This window comes from Paralichthys olivaceus, chromosome 24 (genome assembly GCF_024713975.1).
Source record: "Paralichthys olivaceus isolate ysfri-2021 chromosome 24, ASM2471397v2, whole genome shotgun sequence".
Classification (NCBI taxonomy): Eukaryota; Metazoa; Chordata; class Actinopteri; order Pleuronectiformes; family Paralichthyidae; genus Paralichthys; species Paralichthys olivaceus.
In genome coordinates this window covers 8234526-8249634 of record NC_091116.1, presented here as the reverse complement: position 1 = coordinate 8249634, position 15109 = coordinate 8234526, and the positions used below count along the sequence as shown (strand labels likewise).

The following is a 15109-nucleotide window of genomic DNA, read 5'->3' as shown; positions in this document are numbered from 1 at the left end:
TTATCATTATTATTAACATCTGCAGGAAAACATATGATTTATAATGTGAGTTTAACAAACTTCTCCCTGAGGATCTACCTAACTTTGTATATTCCAGGTCCCACCTCCTTCTTCATATATCCCATTGGACTCCTTCTCTTCCTGTTTGTCAGTCGGTGCTTCTGCACGGAGCTGGAGATGCTTGGATCCGGAGCCCATAGATCCATCACGAGGTGAATATTGTTCCAAATATCAACACAGTTATTTGATCTTCTGTTGTTCACTTGTGTTTTAGAGGAACACTCGTCTCATTAGATTATCATGTGAATGCTAAGCTAAGCTAGCATCATAAGTTAACCACAACTGGCACCAGTCGTTCAGTGATGTGAAGTGAAAGAGAGAAACTAGTGTCTGGAGCAGAAAGATGTTTTTAAAGTTTTCACCTGAGCGTGTTTGAAATTCTCATGTGAAAGACTTGATCAGACCTTTTGTCCTAAACTAACTAAAGTACGTCCAGTTGACTTTGACTTGAAACATGTGGATATTTATCTTCAGGCTGGGAATTAATGATCAGCTTTTCATTGTCATCAAAATCAAAGTAACACAAGTACAATACATGTTGATTTCATAGATTTGTAATGTGTGAACTCAATGAGGAGAAATAACAGGATTGATTGACATCCTGTTTGGAAAAGAGAATTTAAACTAATATAAACATATAATAATGTGACTTTTATTGTGATCATCAACTGATGTGAATAGTTTTTCATATGTTTATAGTTTGATTTATAATATTTTATATCTACTAACTTTTAAAAGTTTAAAACGTGACTCAACAATTTTACAATTTCTAAATAATTCAGTCTATTCATGACAGATTTATTCAATAAAAGAAGTTTAGTTATTCACAATTTCTCTACATTCAAATAATAATTAATACGTTTTTTGGCTTCTCTAAGAAAAGTATGAAAATATTGCTGTAATGACAATAAATTCCAAATAAAATCCTGTGGCATTATTAATCCATTTTATTCAAATTCTGTCGGAAAAAGCGAAGTGACCTTTATGACTTAGTTGTATAAATATTGATAAAAATTAGTGAGTGAACTCTTCTGTCAGCTGCTTCACTTTCCAACTCAGGTTGTACAACGAAAGTAATGCTCTAAATATTTCATTATATTTAAAAGAATCTGTATGAACTTGATAGCAAGAGCAGAACCCTTGTTATATATATACAAATATATATAATATATATAAAAATACATATATATGTTGATAGTGATGATTAAAAGTTTAGTGTGTAATTTAGGTGAAAGGATCTATAGATATTTAATTTAACATAATCCTCGAGATGTTTTCGCTGTGTTTTCTTCTAAATAGTACTTAATAGTTTTTATTCACAGAAGGAAATGAAGAATGACCTGCTGCTTCTTCATGTGTGAAAAACAGCATTTGTGCGTGTGTGTGCGCGTATGTGCAGGTAAAACATGGATATTATCTGTTTTCAATGCTACATTTTCCAACTTGAAGGCTCTTTATATTTTATCCAGTGGTTTTCTTGGTTTTGCAGGATGATGCATAACGCCTCTTTCTGTTTCAGGTGATGAGCTTGTGCCAGGCGTCGCTCTCGCTGCTGATCAAAGCAGCTCCCATCTTGACCAACAACATGTGCGGAGACATCCAGCCCACCGCCTGGGAGATTTTACTTAGCGTGGACAAACACATGGCTGCCGGTGAGTCGGCCATCAGTCACACGTGGGTTGACTCTGTAGGTCGCTGTGACTGTCTGAGTTTATTAATGTTCAGATTATAGAGATGTGTCACGCTTTAACTGTTTAATGTTCTAATATATTCTTCCTTTCTTGTTTCTTTTTGACTTCTCTTTTATACATGCGGGTGACTGGCTGTACAGTTCACTTTGTGGTAGCAAGTATTAAAGAAAAGTAATATGGGACAAGTTGTTTTTGAGTGTGTGTTGGAAGACGTGAAACAGATGTTGTCTTGTCAGGAAGAGGTGGATGCAGGAGCCATCATCGTGCAGGAGGCGGTGCCCGTGATGAGCTGCGACACCGAGGAGAGTCTGTGCGACAGAATCAGGGAGGCCGTCCCCGCCGCCATGGAGCTGGTGGCCATCGGTGCCGTCACTCTCAGCGAGGACGGCCACAGCGTGTGGAAGACGATCCCACAGAGTTAAAGACCAGACGTCACAATCAACTTTATACATTCCTGTCATTAAAACAATTAAACATTTGCTTCTGTTACGTAAAAATTACACTTTATTGTAAAAACAAGTCAGAAATAGAAAACAAGTTTACACAGTATTGTCTTTTGCTCTCTCTCTTGTCTCTTGCTTCCTATTGTCAAATCCAGTTGAGTTGATATTGGTAGATTAATGTAGAAATTCCACTTTAAAGAAGCATCTTACTTGAAATGACTAATACATTCCGATGTTAAATGTTACAGTTTGAATTTTGTCTGCAATGGAATGAGCTTGGTGTGACTTGTGCTGCTTGCATTGGCTTAATGACCTCTTGTCCATCATTAATAAAATGTCTCTGTTGCAGTGTTGCATACAGTTTTCATGTCAGCAGAAGCCCCCCCCCCCTCAGTCTGAAACTGGAAAATTAGTTCTTGTAAAATCCAAGACTCGTCCTGTGTTAGCTCAAGATTCTTCCTTTCACTGGAGTCAGCTCACGTTTGTCTCCTGTGGAAGCGAAGCACGGACAGTCTCTCGTTTCCAGCTCTTGTGGACAAGCACGACTGTCCCTCCAAGCCACGTTTCCCCAGGAAGCGGATGATGTCCTCTGTTGAGAAAGAGGGAGACGTGTCGAGAAGCCTCTTAATCGCAATGGAAATGGCTTCAGACGTTAAAAACTCACCTGGATCATTCTCAAGGACGGCGATGAGGTAAAACAACCCCGTAGAGGACAGCAGCTGTGCCACCGAGGGGAGGAACCTGTCCGTCACTTCTCGTCCTCGCTGTCCACCTGCCCAGGCGGCCTCTATACCTCTGGTCCCAACCTGAAGAGGACACAAGGAAACCTTCCACAGTTAAAACGCTCCAGGTGTTCCCCCCCTGTAGAGAATCTGCTGGACTGAGGAGAATCACCTCTTCTGACGGCGTCACCACGTAGGGAGGATTGAAGAGGAGGACATCCACTTTTCCACTGAGCCGGGGAAGAAGACACTCCACCTAAAGGAAGGACAACATTTGAATATGCATGGAGGGGTCGTTGAAAATCTTTACATGTGCGTGTACAAGTCTCACCAGGTCTGTGATGACAGGTTGTAGTGAAACACTGTTGCAGGAGGCCGTCCTCTCTGTGCACTGCGCCGCTGCAGGGTTCACATCAGTGCACCTGGGAGAGACACACTGAGGATGAGACGGTGCCAATGCACGAGCGTATTCCACTGTAAGTGCGATGAGTGGCTCACATGTACAAAGCTGAAGGTCCGACCACAGACGCCAGGAACGCAGACACCGCTCCGGAGCCGCTGCCGACCTCCACGCAAACAGCCGGGCTGCAGACAGCGGAGAGAGAGACGCCTGGTGTGAGGGTCAGGGGTCATTTCCGGGTGAGTCGCAGGGAAACGTGCGTCTGACCTGATGTCGTGCAGCCGCTGCGCGTCTTTCTCCAGCGCGTCCATGAGAAGGAACGAGTCCTCCGCGGGCTCGTACACGTCCTGGAAGTGTCCCCGTCCAGCGTGGGAGTAAACGGGAGTGTGGAAACCGGCGCACATGTCTCCTCCACGGCTCGCTCCAGCGTCCACCGCGTAAATATTAGCACGTAGATGTTAGCGGAGGTTTCGCACAGCGTGGTTGTTTCACGATCGAGTCTCCATGCAGTGTTTACAATCCACTTCCTCGTGCAATCTACGTAACTGTGACGTAAGTTGACATCTTCTTCTCGTAGTGTTTATGTAAACCAGGAGTCGTTCCCTGTGCATTATCGCCACCTTGTGGACTGGAGTGTGATCAAAGGTTTCAAAGGTTTTATTTGTCATCTGCACAACAGATACAGCGTACATGTTGGCAATGAAAATCTTAAATCCCAGGCACCTCAAGCAACTCAACATGCAAGTGTCATAAAATAAGAGTAACTAAAAATACAAATAACATAAATACATATAACATAAAACATTATAAGGTTCTAAAATGAGATATATACATGTCAGGATTTAGCAGCAGTTATGGGGAGGAATGGACAGATATGAATTATTGCACTCATTATATTTTTATATTGGTAGGAAATATGATGAATAGAAATGATAATGACAGAATGAAAATGATTGTAAACTAAATAAATAAATATCAATTTTGCTTATGAATAATATAATGTGTAAATAAATATGTTGTTTTAAACAGATGTAGTGACCTTCAAAGAGCTCAGGAGTTCAGCAGTCTTACAGCCTGTGGGATAAAACTGTCCCTGAGTCTTGTGGTCTTGGTCCGGATGCTGCGGTACCGTCTGCCAGACGGCAGCAGAGAGAACAGTTTGTTGCTGGGGTGATGGGGGTCTTTCAGTATACTGTAAGCCTTCTTCCTACAACGCTGGGTGTAGACATGGATGGTATCTCCGTCCTGGTGATGTGCTGATCAGTTGATTTAAACATGAATGTCTCAGTTAGTTCTTCAAAGTGATAGTGACAGGTCATGTTTCATATATAATCATCTTGTTAGTTTTATTGCCAATGATAATAGAAATAAGACGAATTCTCAGACAGAGCAAAGAAATAAAAATCCTCTCATAAAACAAATATTGTAAAATTGCAAATGAAGCAGCATTAAAGCATTTAAGGGCATCTGTTAAAATGATATTACATTTTAGATCTATTAAGTCGCAGTATAATCTGTGTATAAAGTAGAACATGTGTAAAAGTTAAGCAGATCAACAACGTGTGACTGCTGCCATCACTCTGTCCATGAAGACGTTAAAAGTGTTGAGTTTATCTGTCTGTACTTAATTATTGGCTGTACTGACGATGTGAAAACACATCATGGGGGAACTGGAGGAAGATTGTAAGCGTAATGTAATGCGTAAGTAAAAAAGTGTAAAAGAGTTATTCGTGAGCCATCATGTGTGGCTCACCCCATGAGAAATAAAATGATGTGATGATCTGATTTCTGAACATGATCAATAATAATAAAACAAAACAAACCAAAGCCAGCCCTATTTTCAACAGGACAAATGATGACATTATAACTTGGATTAAAAATGTACAACAGTGAAAGAAAAAGCCCTTGTTAACCCATAAGTCCCATAATTAGTAAATGTTGAAAATAATGTCAGCAATTGTTGCAAGACTGCGATCACAATTCTAAAGTTTGTCAGTCGGTGCTTCCGTGTGGAGCCGGACCCCATAGATCCATCATGAGGTGAATCCTGTTTCAAATATCAACACAGTTATTAGATCTTCTGCTGTTCATTTGTGTTTTAGAGGAACACTCGTCTCATAGGTTCTCATGTGAATGCTGCTGTAGCCTGTGAGAAGACAGCGCCTCCTCTGGCAACATTGGGGCACGTGCCAAGAGACAATAACTAAAAAATATCTTCTACAAATGAAACTCACCTCAGTTCACTAGTTCACTGAACCATGAAAATGTCAAACATGGTGAAACTCGTCTGAACTGTAACAAAAATGAAAGAGAAGCAATCTGATATCAGAAGGCACAGAAAGTCTGAATGTTATAAATATAGCAGTATATTCAAGTAATATATCATTCAAATCAATTTTATTGGTATAGTGCCAAATCATAATATACTACTACATATACTGATTAATGTTGACAAATAATAAATACATGTCAGATTTAAAGGTTATTTTGAAACCCAAATTGTTCTCAATATTTCCTCCAAAGTTGCTTGATTCTACCATGAAATTAAAATAAGCAACTTGTAGCTCTGTGATGATTTGTAAACAGTATTTGTGAATGTTATTTGTCAGAATTCATGGGTCTAATGTTGTGTCCACATACATTTGTATTCCTTCCTTATCTTGTATCTACACACTTGTTTATCAACCAGATTTCAGTTTCTCTTCTCTCTCCTCATCAAGCGGTGAACCTCATCACAGTATGGTAAATGATCATCTCGTCATTAATATGTTGTATTTAATAAAAAGGTAATGGAATGATTCGTGTTCAACACACCATAGTGTACATCACAACATTCAAGATCCAAGTGAGTTGGAATGTTTCTGTCCGTGTGCCACACTTTAGAGGAAATACCACCGGACTGGGAAAGAAAATTCACATGGTTCACATCCCGATTGTATTGTTCTTGAAAAAAAGAACGTATGTGAAATGTTGTTCCACATGTACTGTCGCTGGATCATTCTCAAGGACGGCGATGATAATAGAAAGCAAGCAAGTAGGGGACAGCAGCTGTGCCACCGAGGGGGAGGAATCTGTCCGTCACTTCTCGTCCTCGAGTCCAATGCAAGCAGTCAAAGAGTCAAACGGGGGACTTGGATCAAGGAGCCCACTCTGTGAGGAGACTGACTGGCAGTTGTGAGGACATGTGTTTGAATCTTAAAAGAGTCACTTAGTTTTGATGTAAGTTACACAATGCAAACAATCCAAGATACTAGAAATATTCTCCAAGTGTCTGAGCAAGTAGCCCACTCTGTAAGGAGACTGGCAGTTCTGAGGACATAGGTTCAAACCAGAATAGTTCTTGGGTCAAATCTATCCTGGAGTAATTTTGTAATTTTTATGTCACAAATGAAAAAGACAAATAGAACATCTGTTAGAAGAAATAAGTAGATCTCCAATAGAGATGTGGAGACACTATTCTCTACTTGTCAGTTCAAATCTGACCACAGCTGATTTAGCTTTTCTCCATCATCCTTTAGATTTTATGTTTAAAGTCAGAGGACTGTACTAAAAAGTCTAGTGTGGTTTTAATTTGATTTATAAAAACATCTTTAAAATAACAAATCCCTCATTCAAACTTTAAAAATAGAATTACTAATAAAAACATATACACCCCCGGGAGTCGGCCTGACTTGGTATATTCCAGGTGTCTCCTCTCTTTCTCCATATATTCCATTGGACTCCACCACTTCCTGTTTGCCAGTCGGTACTTCCGCATGGACCCGGAGCTGCTTGGACACGGAGCCCGTAGATCTTCACGAGGTGAATTCTGTTTCAAATATCAACAGTTATACACAGTTATTCGATCTTCTGTGTGTTTGACGTGTCGCTGCAGATTTCTCATTGTTCACTCGTGTTTTAGAGCAAAACTCGTGTCATTAGTTTCTCGTGTCAATGCTAAGCTAAGCTAGCACCCCAAGCTAACCACACCTGGCACCGGTTGCTCAGTGATGGGAAGTAAAAGAGAGAAACTTGTGTTTGGAGCAGAAAGAAGCTGTTTCTAAACGTTTCACCTTTTAAACATGAACCAAGAAAAGTGAGCGTGTTTGAAATTCTCATGTGAAACACTTGAGCACGTCTTTTGTCCGGAGCTAAACTTGCTTTACCTTTGGAAAAAGAGGATTTCAACTTAATAGAAATAATAATGTGACTTTTATTGTGATCATCAACTGATGTGAATAGTTTTTCATCTTGATTTTCATACGTTTGTACATTTATTTCTAAAATTTGATATCAACTAACTTGAAATGTCTCAGACATGTGACTGAACAACTTGACATTGTCTAAAGAATTCCATGTGTTCATGACAGATAGATTCTATCAAAGAAGTTTAGTTATTCACAATTTCTCTACATTCAAATAATAATACTATTTTGTATTTTTGGCTTCTCTAAGAAAAGTATGAACATTTTACTGTAATGACAATAAATTCCAAATAAAATCCGGTGGCTTTATTTAATATTTGAAATGTTTCAGATAATATCGATAAAAATGACTGAGTCATCTGTAGGCTGCTACACTTTCCACCTCAGGTTGTACAACCGAAGTGAAACTAAATATATTATTATATTTAAAAATATGTGTGTGAAGTAGAAAGCAAGAGCAGGACCTCTGTTATATATACAGATATATAAAATATATACAAATATATAAACAAACACACATATATATTTTGCTAGTGATGACAATTAAAAGTTCAGTGTGTAAGATTTAGGTGAAAGGACCAATTGATATTTAATATGAATTGATCTTTGTGATGTTTTCCCTGTGTGTTTCTTCTTGTACAAATTGTTGTTTTCTTTACCTTAGAATGGATCGTTTCTATTTAAATACTTTGTATCTCTTTATGTTATTATACGAGTTTCCATGACAACTGAAGCTACCACAGGTTCTCTCTGTTTGGAAGGAGAGGCTGCAACATGCAGCTTCACCACCAGATGTCACTTAAGTCTACACATTGTATCAGTAGTGTTGTATCACCCAGCCCTACCAAACCCCAAATATATATATATATATATGGTATATATATATATATGTATGTATGTATGTAGCGTGACATCACGAATAGGACCTTACAAATGTTTAATTAACATTTATAGGAACTTCTATTCATATATATTATGTTATATTTTTACCTAGCATGTAGTTCTTTTTTTTTTCGACCTTATAAGTAGAAGGACATTTAATTTGATATAAAGCTGAAAACAAAATCTCTAATCACCAAACATCCACAGTGAGTTGTAGTTGTACATTTCCCAAACACTAAGCTGTTGGATTTGATGGAGAACACAACCCTGAGTAACTGTGACTCTTATTTCCTGCAGATCTCCAGCTGTCTGCGTCACGCTGAAGGCCTTTCACAGCAGCACAAAGCGACGAGATAAACGATGATAGATCCCCAAAAGATGTGGCAAACTCTTGCTCCAAATGCACAAGATGGAAGCTTTTGTGTCCTGGGTATGTTGGTGTAAATTCTGGACAGAGGGAGGAATTCTCCAAGTCCAGGATTCCTGGATTCGGCCCTTTGATAGTTTTACTGTGCGTGTGTGGGCGATCAAGGTAACATCTCACAATAGGCCCCTTTAAAAGCGCAACTCACGATATGATACTACTATTTTTTGATCCAATTTGTGGCAACCACCTATTTACTTGTGTGTTATCTTCTCACTTAAAGGTTCACTGTGTAAAATTTAGGTGAAAGGGATCTATTGGCAGAAATTGAATGTCACATAATCCTCATGATGTTTTCACTAGTTCACTTCATCTAAATTATATGAATGTAGTTTTATTTACTGTTGAAAAGGCCATTAATATTTAAATACACCATATTTACATCGAGGGGGTGCTCTCTACGGAGGCTGCTTGTTTTTTACATTAGTCCAGACTGAAAAAACTAAACACCTTTTGAGGTAACTGAAGCTGCCACAGGTTCTTTTCATGATTTAGAAGGAGAGGGTGAGAGGTGTTCAGCTGCAACATGCAACTTCAACACTAGATATCACTAAATTCTACACTCTGTACCTTATATATTTTAAAAAGGGGTAACTGTGACATCTCTATTATGAATAAAAATAAAGTGAAAGTACAGTGTGGTATTCTTAAAACACGTGTGATGTTTCATGCCATTGTACTAGTTAATGTCTTGAGTGTTAATTTGAAGACAACCTGGCAAACAGGAAGTGATTCACTTTCTGTGAAGTCACAAAACAAACCACAGGAAGCTGAAGGTGTGAACAGTTGTTGATATGTGAGAATGAGTAGAGATGTGAATGAAATCAGAAATAATGTTAGTGTTGAAGGTCACCAAGTAAATTGACTCAACTGCTGCAGTACTTGTCATAGAAATTGATGTTTATTGCATTTGTTTTTCATTTTCTTACAGCGAGAGACATTTGACACGAGGCTCAGAAGCAGAGTCGATGCTACAGAGAAACAAGAGGTCACACTGGAGTACAACTTGCAACTCCCAACATGACATTTGTACTGCACCAGGCTCATCACACAGCTTTAGTTAGTCCATTAACATCATATAGAGTTAATATACAGTGAAGTTAAAGATAAGATAAAGTTCAAATAAAGTCACTTTTCAGGTGAGGTAAAAAAAGAATATGAATATAACAATATGGAAGGACTGCGACATGTCAGCTTGTTCCAGTTGTTGGTTATCACTTGTATAGATCTGTTCCAGAGTGGAGGTTCTTCTGTCACAAACTATCTCTGACAAGTGTTTGAATGAAAAGACAATAAAAATAACAGACGACTTCAAATGATTCAGATGAATTCAGATCATGTGGGACATTAATGAGGGACATCAAAGTTTCGGTCTGTTTATTTCATGTAGTTAGTGTGGACATCATGATCTGTCGCAGGGCTGACGTGGAGGGTCACTCAACCTTCAGCACTCTCACCTTTTGAGCCATGGGTACACCTGCTGCGCATGTTGCACCATGAGGGAGGCAGGAGTGCCGGGGGGGACCAACGCGCCTTTGGAAGACCATGCAAATGTACACGTGGAGATTCCTGGGCTGGATTCAAGCCCATGAGACTGTGCAGCACCCTGAGACAACTGTTTGTTGTGATACTGTGCTATATAAAGACAATGTTATCCCTCTGAGTCCAAATAGACTGTGTCCACATGAAGCCACTTTGTTTGTGTGTGGCCATGAATTGCATGAGGTAGCAATTTGTTTGGATCAAGTATTTTAGAGCAAAAGAGAAGCGGCTCGAGTTAAAGTGTTGAAATGTGATTCTAATTGTGTGAAGCTTCAAAATAAAAGCTCCCAATTCAGCACCTGTGAAGTGAAGGAAGTCTGTGTTGACTCACTCACCTCTCACGTGTCCTTTGATGTCTGTGATCTGTGCTGAGTTTATACAGGTGTTGAGCAGGAGGCGGGGCCAAGCAAGGCTGATTAGTGGAGGTGAATGGAAGAGGTGGAGTACAAAAGGTGTCAGTTCCTCCAGCGCTGGCGTCAGCGTTGGTCGTGACACTCATGTGTCGGGACCAGAAGGTAGGTTTCAGTGTGGAGGCTGCTGGGACTCAGCATGGCATTTTAACATTGTGTCGTTTGTTGTTGTTGATGATAATAAATCCCATGGTCCTGCTGTTTTAAAGGCTTTCTGATCGTGATCTCTATCAGTAGCTGTGTATGTGTCCGCTCACGTTTGTTGGGTGTTTGTTGTGTTGGTGAATGGCAGCAACTTTGTAGGTGGTGTAATCGTCACTCTTTTGGTTTGGTGGGTGTTGCACTCCACGTTTGTGTTGGTCACCTGTGTGAGTGTTGCGTGAAGGTAGCTTGAGTAACACCAGTTGTTTGATTTGTCCACCTCGTGGTGGCAGCCATTTTGTGTGAAGTGACATTCCCTTGTGGTACAACTTGTGTGTCTGCTGCTCACTTTGAATCCAGCAGCAGTAATTAGTTGGCAAATGCATTGTAATGAATACACTGATTGTAGTTGTTAGTTAGTGAAATGTGATGTGATGTTTAATCATTGTTTTAAGGGTGGGGGTGTTTCCTGTAGTGTCCCCGTTTGTCTCTCGTCTCTCCTCTAGCTCCACTGTGATTAACTGATCAGTCATCAATGAGGTGCATCTGGCCGGTGGACTGAGGTTCTTGGAAACTCCTGTGTTAGCATCAAAAGGTAGGTTTCCAGTGTGGAGACTGCTGGGCCTCATACATTGTATTGTTCTCATCATGATTTGTATCAATGGTGTGATTTTACATGTTGTTTGTCTCATAGGGCCACATAATGAGTCCAGTTATCACAAGCACATAATAATTGTTAAATGTTGTGTATGGGGGATATGGCAGCTGTCAATAAATCTAAAAATGAGGCTTCTTTAAAAAAATAAAATTAAAAAAAAAGCAGTGTCTGCATTGTTCTTTACAAAGTCAAACATTTATTGTATGAAGTGAAAAATGCTAGAAGATGTGTCTTGTCTGTGAATCACTGAACTTGTATTTAGTTGTACAAGCAGTGATTCTGAGAACTGCTTCACATGTGTGTTGCATGGAGTCGACCAAGTTGTGTCACCTGTGTACAGGTATTGTAGTCCAGGGTGATCGGAGTGGCCACTCCATTATGTTAGTGTTGTTGGATGTTGAAGATGCTGTGTGCTTCCACGTCTTTGTGGTTTTGGTTGTTATTTTAAAGGATTTGAGATGATTGAAGTTGAGCGGTTTGTACTTTTCTGGTTGTCTTGATACTTTTGAATCAAAGTATGCTGTTGTTGTGAACAATGACCCATGTTCCAGTGATTTTCAGACAAATGCACTAGAACTAGCATGTAGAACATTTGCTGCCTTGGTCCTTAAATGACGGCCAGCTGTTTGACTTGAGTAATAGAACTCCACACTGCTGTCATTTAGAACACAACCATTTCAATTACATAGAATCAACAGCATGTGTACTATATCTACTCATAAAGTATTTGCCTACTAAAAATAGTGATTGATGTGGTTAGTGATGTTGGACTGCTATTTTATATATATATTGTTTTTAATATAAGCACAATGACTGTTGTTTAAAGTGGTGAACTTGTGGAGTCGGTTGTGTCTTGTCATGCCTCTGTCACAATAGAAAGGTGATTGTCCAGCCACGAAAATGCCCAGGTGAGTATGTTTCCTATTTTCTGTCTTCTATCACCAGTATATTTGTATTTACCCTGTGTGTGTTCCTCCAGGTGAGCCATAAGTCCTGGTTACTGTATGTCCTTCATGTGTTTCAGGTGTTATTGTGTCTACCAGGTTGTACTTCATGTGGACCTAAGAAACCTCTAAGCTGTTCCACCAGTGTTACTGAGGATCAACAGTGGTAAGTGGTTGTACAGTTCAGTGTTTGTTCATTAAATCAAAAGAGACTTTATATGAATGTGTGTTTGTAAACCATGTCATGTGTTACAGGTTTGTTGAAGCACCTGGATTGTGTCACTGCTGGTTTTTTGGGTAGATTTGAACAGTTATTATTTGAATGTAGTTGATCTATTGCTGCTTGTTCCATGTGAGATGTAGAGTTGTGTTCAAAGTAATAGCAGTGTTTATAGAAAAAAAAAAGAAAAAAAAAAAAAGCAGCACATGTGTGTTGTAAATTAAAAGATGAAGAAACATTTGTAAATTTATAGAAAGTGAATAAAAGTAAATGTGAGGCTGTTAAAAACAAATAGCAGTGTCTGCATTGGTCTTTACAAAGTCAAACATTTATTGTATGAAGTGAAAAATGCTAGAAGATGTGTTTTGTCTGTGAATCACTGAACTTGTATTTAGTTGTATTAGCAAGTGTTTGAGAACTGCTTCACATGTGTTGCATGGGCTCGACCAAGTTGTGTCACCTGTGTACAGGTATTGTAGTCTAGGGTGATCGGAGTGGCCACTCCATTATGTTAGTGTTGTTGGATGTTGAAGATGCTGCGTGCTTACTTGTGTGTTTGGGGTGGTTGTCTTGTTGAAACACACATTTGAAGGGTGTCTCCTCTTTGGCATAAGTCACCACGATGTCTTGAAGTATTGTGCTTGTGCTACCATGCTTCAATAATGGGACTTTGCTTAGGTGTCATTTAGGTTATTGTCTGATTCATCTGAATGGTAGTGTTCTGTTGTCTCCCACGTCTTTGTGGTTTTGGTTGCTTTTTTAAAGGATTTGAGATGATTGTAGTTGAGCGGTTTGTACTTTTGTAGTTGTCTTGATACTTTTGAATCAAAGTATGCTGTTGTTGTGAACAATGACCCATGTTCCAGTGATTTTCAGACAAATGCACTAGAGCTAGCATGTAGAACATTTGCTGCCTTGGTCCTTAAATGAGGGCCAGCTGTTTGACTTGAGTAATAGAACTCCACACTGCTGTTATTTTGAACACAATGACTGTTGTTGAAAGTGGTGAAATTGTGTTAGGGTTGTGTCTTGTCATACCTCTGTCACAATAGAAAGGTGATTGTTCAGCCACAAAAAGTCCCAGGTGAGTATGTTTCTATTCTTTTCTCTTCTCAAAAATCTATTGGGTGCACCTGCATGGTTTTCTAAATAGTAATTTAGTTTTGTGTAAGTCCAGTTTTTGTATGAATGCCACACAGTGATGCTAAATGAGACCCTTGATTGTTTTGTCTGTCATACAGGGCCGATGAGGACAGCGGCTCACTCGTTAGGTGGAGCGATGTTGTTTGAGGTAAGTAATGTATTAAGAGCAAATAGTCTGAATAATCTGTACACACTAACGTTGTTTATAGTTGTAAAAAAATAAAGACGACCACTTCTGTCCCCTTCTAGACATTGTACTGAAAGTCCTTGGTGGTGGGAGGGAACCACATGGAAAATGGTGAGTGTGATTCAAAATAGATTATCAGCTTTTAAAGATTGTTGTTTAGCAGCAAGTAGGTATGTGTTCCTCCAGGTGAGCCATAAGTCCTGGTTACTGTATGTCCTTCATGTGTTTCAGGTGTTATTGTGTCTACCAGGTTGTACTTCATGTGGACCTAAGAAACCTCTAAGCTGTTCCACCAGTGTTACTGTTCCACCAGTGGCCACCTGTTTGACTTGAGTAATAGAACTCCACACTGCTGTTATTTTGAACACAATGACTGTTGTTGAAAGTGGTGAAATTGTGTTAGGGTTGTGTCTTGTCATGCCTCTGTCACAATAGAAAGGTGAATGTCCAGCCACGAAAGTTCCCAGGTGAGTATGTTTCTATTCTTGTTTTATCTCAAAAATCTATTGGGTAAACTTGCCGCACTTGCCTGTTGCACTTGTTTGTTGCACTTGCTTGTTGTGTTTGTGGCACTTGCTTGTTGCACTTTGTTGTTGCACTTGCTTGTTGCGTTTGTGGCACTTGCTTGTTGCACTTTGTTGTTGCACTAGCTTGTTGCACTTGTTTGTTGCGTTTGTTGCACTAGCTTGTTGCACTTTGTTGTTGCACTTGCTTGTTGCACTTTGTTGTTGCACTAAGCTGTTGCACTTGTTTGTTGCGTTTGTTGCACTAGCTTGTTGCACTTTGTTGTTGCACTTGCTTGTTGCGTTTGTGGCACTTGCTTGTTGCACTTTGTTGTTGCACTTGCTTGTTGCACTTGCTTGTTGCGTTTGTGGCACTTGCTTGTTGCACTTTGTTGTTGCACTAGCTTGTTGCACTTGTTTGTTGCACTAGCTTGTTGCACTTGCTTGTTGCACTAGCTTGTTGCACTTTGTTGTTGCACTTGTTTGTTGCACTAGCTTGTTGCACTTTGTTGTTGCACTTGCTTGTTGCACTTTGTTGTTGCACTTGTTTGTTGC

General features: G+C 39.5%; 2 protein-coding genes and 1 long non-coding RNA gene across 4 annotated transcripts in view; 2 read left to right on the top strand and 1 right to left on the bottom strand.

Moving 5' to 3' along the window:
- The window catches only part of LOC109638873 (interleukin-1 receptor accessory protein-like 1), a 251122-nt gene extending 248892 nt beyond the window's left edge, over positions 1-2230 (top strand). Inside the window, exons 14-17 of the mRNA XM_069521306.1 lie at positions 98-212; positions 1383-1459; positions 1580-1712; positions 1988-2230. The gene's annotated coding sequence lies outside the window, so the exon portion shown is untranslated. The remainder of the gene's footprint in view (positions 1-97; positions 213-1382; positions 1460-1579; positions 1713-1987) is intronic.
- A 2-nt stretch (positions 2231-2232) lies between these two features.
- On the bottom strand, positions 2233-3720 carry n6amt1 (N-6 adenine-specific DNA methyltransferase 1). The gene is made up of 6 exons (XM_069521307.1): positions 3584-3720; positions 3415-3501; positions 3248-3338; positions 3089-3172; positions 2859-3000; positions 2233-2783 (listed from the first exon to the last, which is right to left on the bottom strand). Exons 1-6 carry the CDS (start codon positions 3718-3720, stop codon positions 2671-2673), a joined length of 654 nt encoding a protein of 217 aa, XP_069377408.1. The 3' UTR covers positions 2233-2670.
- Positions 3721-3727: 7 nt separating this feature from the next.
- Positions 3728-14379, top strand: LOC138406999 (uncharacterized). Of its 2 annotated transcripts, none has more exons than XR_011240398.1 (7): positions 3728-3868; positions 4346-7117; positions 8680-8914; positions 9738-10863; positions 13963-14012; positions 14114-14162; positions 14302-14379. It is a non-coding gene; the product is annotated as an uncharacterized lncRNA (long non-coding RNA). The 2 variants fall into 2 exon arrangements; XR_011240397.1 differs by having other exon boundaries at positions 14283-14379.
- The last annotated feature ends 730 nt before the right edge of the window (positions 14380-15109 follow it).

What these genes read in the sequence shown, in the direction of transcription:
- n6amt1 (XM_069521307.1), bottom strand. Translation starts at nt 3,720, where the DNA reads ATGTGCGCCGGTTTCCACACTCCCGTTTACTCCCACGCTGGACGGGGA. An exon ending in CAGCGGCTGCACGACATCAG is followed by an intron (nt 3,502 to 3,583) that starts GTCAGACGCACG and finishes CGCTGTCTGCAG; the next exon opens with CCCGGCTGTTTGCGTGGAGG. An exon ending in TGGTGACGCCGTCAGAAGAG is followed by an intron (nt 3,001 to 3,088) that starts GTGATTCTCCTC and finishes TGTCCTCTTCAG; the next exon opens with GTTGGGACCAGAGGTATAGA.